At 33.5% G+C, this 13,943-nt stretch overlaps 1 protein-coding gene across 4 annotated transcripts in view; it reads right to left on the bottom strand.

Moving 5' to 3' along the window:
* Window positions 1–3,362: 3,362 nt before the first annotated feature.
* Window positions 3,363–13,943, bottom strand: part of NOX4 (NADPH oxidase 4) — a 255,234-nt gene continuing 244,653 nt past the window's right edge. For 3 of the 4 annotated variants that reach the window (XM_074217078.1, XM_074217079.1, XM_074217080.1), the window contains exon 17: window positions 3,363–13,317. In XM_074217078.1, the coding sequence (XP_074073179.1) occupies window positions 13,197–13,317 (121 nt within the window). In that variant the 3' untranslated portion in view covers window positions 3,363–13,196. The remainder of the gene's footprint in view (window positions 13,318–13,943) is intronic. The other variant, XM_074217077.1, reaches the window with a different exon arrangement.

Consider the following 13,943-nt stretch of genomic DNA (forward strand, 5'->3'; position numbering starts at 1 on the left):
CTTAATGATACTAAACTGTTTATATTACTAAATGGGAAGATGAAACTGATAATGCATATAAGCTTTTTTATTTATTCAGGCAGTAAAAATGTGCATATTTAGACAGGGCATAGGCGGGAATTGAATTGGAAGTAATGATATATTAAAAAGATGGAGTTAAGGAGTGAGACAGGAATGCAAGGGAAAGGGGGAGGTAAAATGGGTTAAATTATTTCACATAAAAGAAGCAACTGGAATGGAAGCGGGAAGAGAAGATGAATGAGTGAACCTTACTATCATCAGAATTGGCTTAGAGATGGAATAAAATAACACACTCAAATGAGTTTAGAAATTTATTTTACTCTATAGGAAAGTAGGAACAGGAGGGGATGGGTTGGGGGGGGTAATAGAAGGAAAGGCCAATTGTAAGAGTAGATAGTCAGAAGTAAAACATTTCTGAGGAAGAACAGGGAAAGCAGAGAGCAAATAGAATAAATTGGGTTAGGAGGAATAGGATAGAGGGAAATACAGTAAACAATAGTAAATGTGGGGAAAATTTTGAAACAAGTTTCTCTGATAAAGGCCTAATTTCTCAAACATTGAGAGATGAGTTAATTTTATTAAAAAATGAGAACAATTCACCAATTGAAAAAAATGATCAAGGGGCAGCTAGGTGGCATAGTGGATAGAGTACCAACATTGGAGTCAGGAGTACCTGAGTTCAAATTTGGCCTCAGACACTTAATAATTACCTGTGTGGCCTTGGGCAAGCCACTTAACCCTATTGCCTTACAAAAACCTAAAAAATATTATCAAATGATATGATTAATTTTCATATGAGGTTATCAATGCTATCTATGATCATATTAAAAATGTTCTAAAGCACTATTGATTGGAGAAATGCAAATTAGGATAATTCTGAGGTACTTATTTATACCTATTGGATTAGCTAATAGGGCAGAAAGGAAAAATTCAAAATGTTAGAAGGAATGCAGGGGAAAATGAGACATTAATGCACTGTTGGAGGATCTGTGAAATAATTCAAATATTATGTAGACCAATTTTTAATGATGTCCAAAGAGCTATAAAAGTATGCATACTGTTTGACCTAGCAATACCACTCTTAGGTCTGTATTTCAGGGGAGAAGAAAAACAGAAAAGGAAAGGACCTTTATGTATAAGGATCATTATAGCAGTTCTTTTATTGGAAATTGAGGGGATTGTTGTCAGGGAATGGCTGAATATATTGTGGCATATGATTATGATGGTATAAGAAATGATGAGTAGGATGCTTTCAGTAAAATCTGGAAAGACATACATGAGTAGATACAATATGAAATGTTTTAAAAACAAAGTAATAACAGTATTGTAGGATGATCAGTTGTGAATGACTTAGCTTGCCTCAGCAGTGTTGTGACCCAAAACAACTCTGAAGGACTTATGCTAAAGATTGTTAGAGAGAGAGAGAGAGAGAGAGAGAGAGAGAGAGAGAGAGGGAGAGAGTGTTAGAATTGATGGTGTCTGAATACAGATTGAAACATACATTTTTTACTTTATTTTTCTTGAGGTCTCTCTTTTTTAAAATGAGGTTGTCTATGTTTTCCTTCACATGACTATTATGGAAATATTTTGCATGACTACATATTTTTAACCTATATCAAATTACTTGCTTTCTCAATGGGGAGTGAGGTGGAAATAAAGGAGAGAATTCAGAACCCAAAGTTTTAAAAATGAATATTAAGACTTGTTTTTACATGTAACCTGGGAAAACAAAAAGAAAAAAAAAACAGCTTCTATTCTATTATTATAATCTCTCTGTTCCTCTCTGTCTTTCTCTTTTTCTGTCTCTTTCTGTGTTCTTTATAATACTATGCATTTTAAGTATTTATTGATAGATTGATTTATTGATTCTTTTGCATTTAACAATATGATTCTTGGAAAGGATCCTTAAGCTTTACTAAACTGCCCAGGTAGTCTAAGACACACACACACACACACACACACACACACACACACACACACACACACACACACACACACACACACAAACACACTCACATACACACGAACAAGTAATCCTGACCTAGATCAATACTGAATCAAAATCAGCATACTTATCATGAGAAACAATTGTTGAAATGGAGAGATACAACACTGGTCTTGAAGGAATATCTGACTTTGAATATAATTGATTGGACAGAGAGAAAATATAATATAATCAATAAAGGAGTAGCTTAATTCAGTAGAAATAAATGTAAAAGAAAGGGCAAAGGACAGTGACCATTTATCAATTGAGGAAAAACATACGAATGTAGACAAGATCAGAAGGAAAGCAGAAAATTGGGGAAGAGAAATATAAAGGTTTCAAATCTAAATATGTAAAGAACTTTGTCAAACCTATAAGAATGCAAGTCATTCCTGAATTGATAAAAGGTCAAAAGATATGAACAAGCAATTTTCAGATGAAGAAATTAAAACCCTATAATAATATGAAAGAATGATCTAAATTAGTCTTTATTAGAGAAATGCAGACTAAAACAACCTTGATATATTATTTTATACTTGCCACATTGGCTAAAATGATAGAAGGGGAAAGTGAAAAATGTTGGAGAAGATGCAGGAAAAAAAAAAGGATGCAAATTGGTAGTAGAATCTTGAACTGATCATTTTAGAGATAAATCTGGAATTATGCCCGAAGTCTTATTAAACTATCTAAACCCCTTGACCCACTATTTTATCTGTTTTCAAATATGATTTGGGAAAAAGGAAAAGAACCTATAGGTTCTAAAATTTTATAATAGCTTTCTTAGGATTGATAAAGAAATGAAAATTTCAGGGATATTCATCAATTAGTGAGTGACTGATCAAGTTGTGGTATATCATTGTGATGGAATACTAATGATGAGCTCAATGCCTTTAGAAAAACATGGAAAGACATACAAAATAATGAAGAGCAAAATGAGCAGAACCAAGAGAACAATGCACACAGTAAAAGCAATAATATTTTAAGAATGACTTTGAGTGAATGTCAATTTGACTATATTAAATACACAAATTAACTACAAATGAGCTATAAAGATGCTGTCTGCATCTAGAGAAAGAAATGATGAATAGAAGCATGTATAAAATAATTTATATATATATATATGTTTATATGTGTGCATATATGTGTGTATATTATATATATATACATGTATATATGTTTTTAATGGAAGCTAATTGGGGGAATAAAGAAGAAAAAGATAGTCACATTTTAATTTTGTTGTATATTTGAAAGGAATAGCAAGATGTGCATAGTAGATTTGTAGTTCCATGTGCAATCTTCTTTATTATTATATTATGATATGGAAATGTTTGTTTTATTCCATTAATAAAAAATAAAATAATTTTTAAAAAATGTTGCTACCACACACAGCTGCTATAAATGTTTTCATACATATAAGTCATTCTCCTTTTTCTTTGATTTTTTTTTTAAGAATACAAGATCTAGTTGTGGTAATGGTAGGTTAAATGGTGTGTATAGTTTTATAGCTCTTTGACCCTAGTTCCAAATTCGTTTCCAGAATAGTTGAACAGTTCTACCAACAGGGAATTATTAAACCTATTTTCTTTTCCTTTTTATTGAAATTTTATTTTTTTTATTTAAATGCAATGGTAGTTTTTCAACATTCATCCATTTATGAATTCCACATTTTTCTGCCACCCTCCCTTAGTATATATCAGCAATCAGGTTCATAAAAATTGTATGTGTACATTTGTGTTCAATTACATATTATTCATTTTGTGAAATCGGAATTGATTTTTATCCTTTGTTATTGAAGAAGACCAAAAATGGCATCCCCATGATGGAGACAAAAATACATTGTTTTCAACTGTGGTTGATCAGACCCTTAAGAACTCAGAATGCTCCATCACAGGTTGGGCATAATTAGTGTCTGTGAACAACTGAGGTGGTTCCTCTAAACACATTTCTTCTGAACTGCTTCAATTCTGCCTTTCTTATAAAACACAAAACCCTCTCTCATGAGGGCACTCCATGCTGGGTGGTACTGTGCCAGTGTCTCCCATGCTGCATAATCAATTCTCAAATTGTTAAGAGCCACCTTCAGGGTGTCTTGGTATTGCTTCTTCTGATACCTCTTAGGAATACTTGTGTAAGTTCTCCATAAAATAGTCTATTGTATAAGTATATGTTTGGCATTCTAATAACGTGGCTAGTCCAGTGTAGTTGTGCTAAGTGTATCAATGTTTGAATGCTTGGCACTTTAGCTTGAGAAAGGACCTCAGCATCTGGTATTTTCTCCTGTCAGGTGATCTTCAGAATCTTTCCAAGACAATAGAAGTGATTGAGTTTCCTGAAACTGTCCAAGTTTCACAGTATACAGCAATGAGCTCAGCACAAAAACTTCGTAGACCTTCAGTGTGTGGAGTCGGTCCTTTACCTCTTCTCTCCCATACTTTCTTTTGGAGCCTCCCAAATACTGAGCTAGCTCTGGTAATACATGAGTCAACCTCACTGTCAATGTGTAACTCCCTGCCAAGGTAAATGAATTCTCTACAGTATTCAAAACTTCTCCATTTGCCGAACTGATGGTTCCACATATGGATGATGTGGTCCTGGAGCACCTGTGTTTTCTTGGTGTTGATTGTGGGGTTAAAATTAACACAAGCAGCAGTTAATTGATCTGTACTTGTTGCATCTCAGCATCAGAGGTTGCATTGAGTGTACAATCATCTGCAAACAGATCAAACATCAATACTTACTCCACTTTGGTCTTGGTCTTTTCTTTTGAACTTTTCAAGTTGAAGAATTTACTGGCAGCAAGGTAGCTGACCGTGATACCATGTTCAACCTCAGTAAGGCTGAAAACATCAAGCTAAAAAGCTTGGAAGCAAGCACACAATCTTTTTTCACTCCATTGGTGACCAGGAAATCTCAAGAGCATTGTCCCAGGCAAGCATTTATCATGAAATTGACATAAAATACTAAAATACTCCTCTGGATAACTAAATTTTGACATAATTTTCTATAAACCCTCATGATTGATGGTATCAAAGGTCTTGGTTAGATCTTCAAAGATTGTATACAGACCTCTGTTCTGCTCTCAGCATTTTTCCTGGAGTTGATGGGCAACAAACACCATATTAATTGTACCTCTACTCTTTCTGAAGCCATATTGACTCTCAGGGAGATAATCATCTTCCAGGTGAAGGAGGATATTGGCAAGAATCTTTTCAGCAATGACTAAAAGAGAAATACTCCTATGATTGTCACAGGACAATCTATTCCCTTACCTTTACAGAGATGGATGATTGGATGCATCCTTGAATTCTTAGGATATCCCATTCATGCCATATAACCTGGAAATTTTCAGTGAGTTTTTGTATAAGCATTGGACACCCCCACACACACCTTGTAGAGCTCAGCTGGAATAGAATAAGAACGACTGATATAACAGTTTGGTGTCACTCAGTGCTTTTGGCTTTGTTTTTTCTTTTCCTGTCACCTTATTTGTCTTCATCACCTCCTTGTGAGGGAGACAATGCAATTTCATTAATTTCATCTTGCCAACTAAGAAATTAAGGACCAGGAAGTAATTTGACTAAAGTCTCTGAAAAACAACAATCACACACACACACACAAGTAATTTAACAACTTAACTTTAAACTCAGGTAATAAATTCAATTACTCTTTCCCCAAAATATACCCATGTCTACGCTCATACATACACATTGAAAAGTACAAACACAAGAGCAAAATTCTCTCTGGGATTTTTTCCAAAAGAGTTATCACTTGGAAAGATGATTATGATTAACTAAGAATTATGTTTACCTTGACTTGTATCTACTTATTTTAAACCTTATCTTGTGACTATTGTTTACATGTTATTCCTGCTAACTGTACAACACTTGTCTAATCATTACTGGAAACTGTAAATTACTTGATGGCTGACACTGTTACATTTTTGTCTCCATATACTTAAAGCCCAGATTAGTGCCTTAAACAGTCAGTATTTGTGTGTGTGTAGTGTGTATATATTTATATAGAGAATGTATGAATAAATGAAGATACAGATTTTGTACATACAAATATACATACTTATACATATACATATATAAGTATAGGACAGGAAACTACTTATATGTGTAATTCCCCTGCTTATCTAGAGAGCATTCAGATCCCATTCTTGTAAGGTTCAGGTTGAGAAGGAAAGCCCGGAAGATTTAGCTGCCACTTCTTTAGTCAAAACTTTGGCTTTCCTATATTCTTAGTGAGCACCAAGGAGCACGTGAAGGCACTCTCTTGCCTCAAAAATAAATTGCACAGTATTGCCAAATTGATAAATCAGCTCAAAATAAATATGCTGATGCAGAAGAACAGTTATGTTTAGTTACACTATTCTGTCTCTTACAGTATTGGTTAAATAAAAAAAAAAGCTTTTTTCTCCTGGGTTGGAGAAATAGAAGACTAGGAATATGACCTTGCAATGACAGAATTTTAATGTGCTATGGACGCCACAGAGGCACTGCCAGGGCTGCCTCTCTCTGACATGTTGTAGTGTGTATTAGGCATTTATGGAATGCAGTTTTTCCTCATAAAATCTGGCCTTACCTAGGGGTCAAACAACAAATCACTAAAGCTCGCTTTCTCAAAACTGTCAGATCTCATTATAATCAAAAGAGAGCTTGTGCTAAAACATTTAAGTCAGACAAGACAATCCTTTGACACTTGGATGAACTAGGGAAAAACTCATTAGGCTTCATTTAACTCTCCCGGCTTATCTGGTTTATAAGGGGAACATCACCATGCTCTCCTGCATTGACCAAGTGCTCTTTGTTGTCACTGATGTATATTTGCCCTATCAAATATTTTTTGTTCAAATGTCACATCATTCCCTGGTAGTTGGAAATTTGCAGGTCGCTGAGAAAGCCAGTGACTTACGTAGCTTGACATTTCAAACACAGGTCATTGATGTTTTCCTCTTCTTACTGTAGAGATAATCTTCATTTGTTAATTAGAACTACAACCTTAACTTTCATCCTAACCCAAATATCCCTCTATTCCCTTGTTTTGTTCCTAATTTTTTGTTATTGCTTTCAGTCATATCTGGTATGTGTGTATGATCCCATTTGTTATTTCTTGAAAAAGATATTAAAGAGGCTTGCCATTTCCTTCTCCAGTTCAAAGAGAAGTGTCTAATACTCAAATATACTTAACAAACATAAATGTCTCTGACCAAATTTGAACTCAGTTTTTCCTGACTCCAGGACTGGTGTGTTATCAATAACACCACCTAGCTGTCCATTCTAACCTGAGCCCATGGCTTGAAGACTTCTGATTTCTCTTCCTATTTAGAATTTTGCAATCAATCCTTGACTGGGAAGATAAGGCTGTTTGAGCTTTTGGAAAAAAGCAAAAAATGCCTCTTCCTTGTCACACACTTATGAATACCATTTGCATAAATCAATCCATTTATATATGATTACATTTATTTCAGTTTTTACTAGTATTGATAACAGTTCCTTTCTTTCCACTGTAGCCAAGTAACAATTTAGGGTTGGGCAAGCATAAAAATGAGGCTGACTTCATTTTATTATCTTTTTTACCTCTCTTACAGGAATAGGAGCAAGAAATTTTGATATTTTAGTGCAAAATTAAATTTTTAACATCAGAATAATTCAGCAAAATTGAAATCATTAAATATAACAAGCATTCATCAAGCTGTTACTCTGTGCCAAGCATTTTATTAGATACTGGGGGTACAGTGAAGGGAAGTAATGCAGTACTGTCATCAAGAAATCTAATCTATTGGTGTCTGGGAGAAAAAATACTCAATATAATCATCATCCTCATCACCATCATCATTATAGCTAGCATTTATATACCTCTTTAAGGTTTGCAAAGCATTTTACATGCTATCTCATGTAATCCTCACAACAGCCCTGCAAGAGAGATGTTAGTATTGCTCCCATTTTACAAATGAGGAAGCTCTGAGAAATTGAATATTACTTTTTCAACATAATTTTTAAAGCACAAAGCTATAGTATATTTTAATTAATCCTCTATTTAAATACTACATACTTTAAAATCAATTTGTGAAAAAGAGAAGCTATCTTTAAAATATTTTGTAGGTATATAGTTATAAATAGATATATTGGTCTTCAAATCAATAAATTCTAGATTGGGACTCAATTGATACAGTTTACATTGTAGCCCTAAAATTAATCGTGATTTGGGACTTAATTTCTCATACGTAAAATAGGTACCTGTAGTAGGTGATTTCCAAGATACCTACCAGCATCAAATTCTATCATTATATAAGAGAAAACTAAAAACATTATGGGACAATTTAGGTGGCGTAGCAGATAGAGTGCCAAGTCTAGAATATGAATCTTCCTGAGTTCAAAACTGACCTTAGACACTTACTAGCTGTATGACCCTGGGCAAGTTACTTATCCCTGTTTGCCTCAGTTTCCTCATTGGTAAAATGAGCAGGAAAAGGAAATGGCAAACCATTCCAGTATCTTTGCCTAGAAAATCCCAAAAAGGGTCACACAAAGTCAAGCATGACTGAACAACACAAAGGAACATTATGCTACTAAGAAGAGACTTCAAACTGTAATGAATGCAATAGAAGAAATAAGGAGAATTGAGCTCTAGTAGTTCCATACATAATCTTGGGAAAGCCATTTAATTTCTCTGGTTATTCATCTATAAAGTGAGATGATTGAGGCAAACTATCTTTCAGGTCGCTTCTAGATGCAACTTTTTTCGATCTTCTAAGAAAAAGATTTATAAAGATTTCTAATGTCATAAGAAATGTTTTATTACAAATTTTACTATTGCAAATAATATTATTTATTTTCCCTTAAAATGGAGTCTGAAATGCTGAAGCCTTTGACATTCACTATCTGTTAGCATCAGCAACCTGTTTATTTCTAGCAGGCTTATTAGAACAATATCACATAAATGAAATTCATCCCTCGCTGATGACTCAAAGTAAATACTTTTTTGGGAGCTACAGACTTTCTAGTTCAACAGATCAAAACCACCAGACTGCACCATACTGGATAAATCACCAAGCACTTTTTGTGTTTGTTTTTAAGTTATTTTGCAATCAGATTCTTTCCAATAGGGGCTTTTCAAAATACTGAAATGAAAAATAGTCAATCATTCATTTCAATCCCCTATTAAAAATTTTAAAAAATTTAAAACCAAGTGAATTGTTATAGGTTTTCAAATACATGAGACCTAACAATAAGTCACTAAGCAAACAGTGTGAAACAATTGTAGGATTTTATTTCAACTGGAGAGATTTCCATTCATGACATTAAAAAAACACTGCTTATCTTCTATAGAAATTATCCATCAAAAAGGACATGATAGCTGAAGTCTCTTCTTAGTAGCATAATGTTCCTATATGATATTGCTCAGTCATGTCGGATTTTGTGTGACCTCTTTGGGAATTTTCTAGGCAAAGATACTGGAATAATTTGCTATTTCCTTCTCTGATAGAAAACTCTAGAGGAAAAATTCCTTTGGAAAAGTCTTATACTGTGGGTGAATTAAGAAGAGAATGTAGACTTTCTTTTTTTCTTTCACCAAGTTAATTTCTTAGTATAATCCTAAAAATTATTTTAGCCCTATCTAATTAGGATATTATCTAGAATTTTATAGTCTGAAAAGATGATATTATATAGTCTAATTTCATAATTGTGGGACTTGATGACTAAGAAGATAAAAGATATTTCTTAAGATCACACAGTTGATAGGATAATTCTTCAAAAATGCCTAATTCAGGGGGTGGCTAGGTGGTACAGTGGATAGAGCACCATCCCTGAAGTCAGGAGTACCTAAGTTCAAATCTGGCCTCTGACACTTAATAATTATCTAGCTGTGTGGCCTTGGGCAAGCCACTTAACCCCATTTGGCTTTCAAAAGCCTAAAAAGAAATGCCTAATTCAGTTTGACAGGTGATGAAAGAGAATTTCTCCAAAGTCCAACATCTAAATAGACAGAGTCAAATTTAAAATTCAGTTCTCATGACTCTCAATCTAGTAAAGAAGATAGGGCTCACATCCATTTAATAATTGTAGATATGTTAAACAATAATTAAGAGTCAACAGAGACAGGAACTGTTAGGGAGACTAAACTTGTCATTCATTACATAAACCCTGGTGATTCACGTAAAATGAAATATATATTCATATAGTTCAAGATAGTCTATAGGTACTGAATCTGCTATTTCTTTAGTATAAAGAACTATCTGATTGAAATGCTGCCTCTATAAATACATCTCCACTGAAATAATCTTGGTGAGTTGCATGGAACATTGATATGATAAGTGACTTTAGTGTGCAGTGTCATATAGTCAATAAGTCACAGAGGTGTTCTTATTGATCCTAAGGATTGCATTCTCTCTAATACACACAAAGTTATTAACCTGGATTGCATGATTTTGGTTTTAATCAAAAAATTTGGTAACTATAATTGCTCTTCTTTGTAATTTCTTGTATTTTATTTTGTGCATTTAAAGACATCATTAGGGGGACTTCATAGATTTCACCAGACTGTAAAGGGGATCCAAGAAATGCAAAAAGGTTAAAGCTACTGCACCATTCCAGTCTATGCCTCTTAATTCATAATAACAATGGGAAAAGGTATGGCACATCATTGCACAAAATTATTTTACATTCAGTTACTATTTACAAGAAGATGCCTTTCCTGACATCTCTTCTACCTCATTCCCCAGCTATTAGTTGCTCCTAACAAAAAAAAGTATTTGTTTCATTTATATGTATATTTAATTTTTTATGTACATTGTGTTATACCCAGTAGATCAAATATAAATTTTGTTTTTATGTCTTCAGGTCCAGTTTGACACATAGGAGGAATTTAATATATATTTAAATGGGTTAAGTTAAAAAAATCAACTTCTTTATTCAAGTCATAATCATATAACACTCCATAAGCTCCTCCCAATAAATGAGTCTGCTCCAAACTATTTTAAAGCCTTGACCAAATCATTTTTGGTGAATTTGAATCCAGTTGATTATGTTTGAATATTACAGGATCAGCCCCAGCTAAAACACTTTCCTTTCCCTTCCCCAATCTTTTGGTTGAAAATAATCTCTTCCTCAAAATTCTCATGGTACTTTGGACTTCTTCATTGTACTCACAATATTCTGATGGGAGTCCCTACTTGAATATGTGCCACTTTCAATTCACAGTATAGATAGGTAGATAGATAGAAATATAGATATGTGTTTTCAAATATTTAAAGAGAGTAAAGGGAGGTACTAGAAGTGTATATATGCATACATGTGAGTGTATAAATTCACTATGTGAATATAGATATGCTTTTATTTTCATAAAATTTATAAATTTTTATATTTACATATCTTATATGCCCTAATTTGTATGCATATTATTTTTTCACTAGAATATAAGCTTATTGAAGGCAGGAACCATTTTATTTTTTTACTTTCTTTTTATTCCCAGTGCTTAGCAAATACTTACTTGGCAAATAAATGTTTAATTGACTACATGAATTTTATTCTTTATATCTTCAGCATACTGTGAAAATGCTTGTTGAATGATGTTGATTATGTCATGTAGAAATATACCTGCATGCCAAGCCCTCCTGATTAAACCATTGTACCAGATTTGTGAGTAAATGAGACATAGACACACATTTAAATAGCACAGACTTTGATTTTTCAGTGAAGCAAACCCATCCCTTTCTGAGCTAAGAATTTTATGTTCATTAGCCAGAGTCTCATTAACAGTTTAAAAAAAACAGTAGTAGGAGGCAGAAACTGAGTATAAAGTCAAGAATTTTATTGTAGTTAAGTGCTCAAATATAACTGAGGGTGCTAGTCAATGGTCCCTAACAATGGGGGGGATTATAACTAGTTGAGGTTCATGCTGATAGTTTTTAGTCAATTGTGTCTGACTTTTTCTAACCCCAGTTGAGGTTTTCTTGGCAAATATATTGCAGTGGTTTACCATTTCTTTCACCAGCTCATTTTATAGATGAAGAAACTGAGTCAAACAGGGTTAAATGACTTGCCCAGAGCCACACATCTAGTGATACCAACAATACAGAAAAGAAATATCCCTACCATTCAAGGAGGAAAGATATAACTTGCCAGGCCTTGGGAAACAGGATTTGGAGATACATTTTAAACTTGAATTAATAAAAACAAAGAATATTTACTATATATCATTGCTGAAAACCAAAATATTAGATATTGCAAAGATAATATCTTTAATATTGGAGTTATTCACTCTTTTAACCTGTAATAATTAATTCATAATGTAAGAATTAAATTCCAAATATTCTTGTGGTATCTATCTGGCAAAATAGTCACTCCCCTCTTGTGTAAAGTTTCTTTCAATAATCTTAGCAAATTCCACAGCCAAGGAATGCCCACAAATATCTTATTTTTGTGGAAGCTAAAAACAGAAGCAAAGACTTATTCTCTAAATGATTATTAAGGATATTCTTAACAAAGAAGGGCTCTACCATGAGAAGATGCAAGAGCAGAAGGGCTCAAAGAAAGACTAAAATTAAAACATATACATATCCCAAATACATACTCACACAACCTTCCATCCCATAGTCTAGGAGATGTTGGCATTAAATGGAGGTATCAGCATCAGTAGTGAGGTGGATAGATGTTGACAGAGTACCCGTATCAATAGAGTCCTAGTTTGCTGTGTCTATAATATTAATACATTTGCCTGGAGTTTTTCCAACTTAAAGCTAATTTGTTTGTGTGCAAAGTAAAGAAGATAGTCTGACTTTATGTATGAATTTTTAATTTTGATCAATCTGGAAACTGCTAAACCAAAAATAACTGAAGGATAACAGAGGCAATCAGCCTTGTATGGAGAAAGTTCAGTCAAAAATGGGGAGCTCTTCAATCAGCCAGAAAATCAACAGTGTGCATCTAATGGCTTTTTTAAATGCAAGCATTGCACACCAAATCATAGTAGTCCACATTTTGCTGATCCTTTTTGGTTCCCAGATTAAACCCACAATGTAGATGGATTATCATTCTGCCATCTCCCCTACATTTAAATAATCATAAATAAGAAAACCTTGCTATTCTTGGACACTCGTTATCTGGTGACTGTGGCTGACTTTAGAAGTCTCAAAAATTGCACTAGATCCTTTGAAGAGTCCATCCTTGTCCTTCCTCAAATGCTTTCAGCTGAAAGACTCCTTATTGTATTCAAATCTTGTTCCATAAGCATTGTTCTGATTACTCAGTTGATGAAGAGTCTTGGAAATTGAACTGGGTCCGCAGCAGAAAACCCCAACTGTTTTCCTGGTAAGAATTAGGAAGGTTGGGGTAGGAAATAGAAAACCATAGAGATAATTAATTCAGTACATGAAGATAAAAAGTATTACTTGAATTATGACTTGCATTTCAAAATAGTTTTTGAAATCTGTTTTGATTGTTACATGTTATAAATGAGAAAACATCCTGTCCATATAAGATCTCTGGACTGAATGAATATCTCTATTAGCACATATTAAATTCTAGTTAATAAAATGAATAAGTGAAATTCTCAAGACTTTTCCATAATGGATAACAAGCACCCGTCCGGAACAGCTAATTCCCAAAATAGGGGATTTTCTACATTCATTATATTCTCATGAATCACCTCATATTTCTATTCCAATGATTCTTCATGTTTACATGAAAAAGGAAAATGAAGAAAGAACATTCCCATTCCCAGAAGTCATATTAAAACCACTAATTTCTATTCAGATTGAAAACAAAAAAAAAATGAGTAGATGAAATCAGCCACTTCACATACTTAGCATGACAATTCCTATTATTCATTAATTCACATTTGTTCTTAAACCATTGTCTATACAAACTAACAAACCTTCTCCCCATCCTCTTGAATTCAGGCAATTTAGCTGAAACTTTCTAATGCCCCTAAC

This window comes from Macrotis lagotis, chromosome 1 (genome assembly GCF_037893015.1).
Source record: "Macrotis lagotis isolate mMagLag1 chromosome 1, bilby.v1.9.chrom.fasta, whole genome shotgun sequence".
Lineage (NCBI taxonomy): Eukaryota > Metazoa > Chordata > Mammalia > Peramelemorphia > Peramelidae > Macrotis > Macrotis lagotis.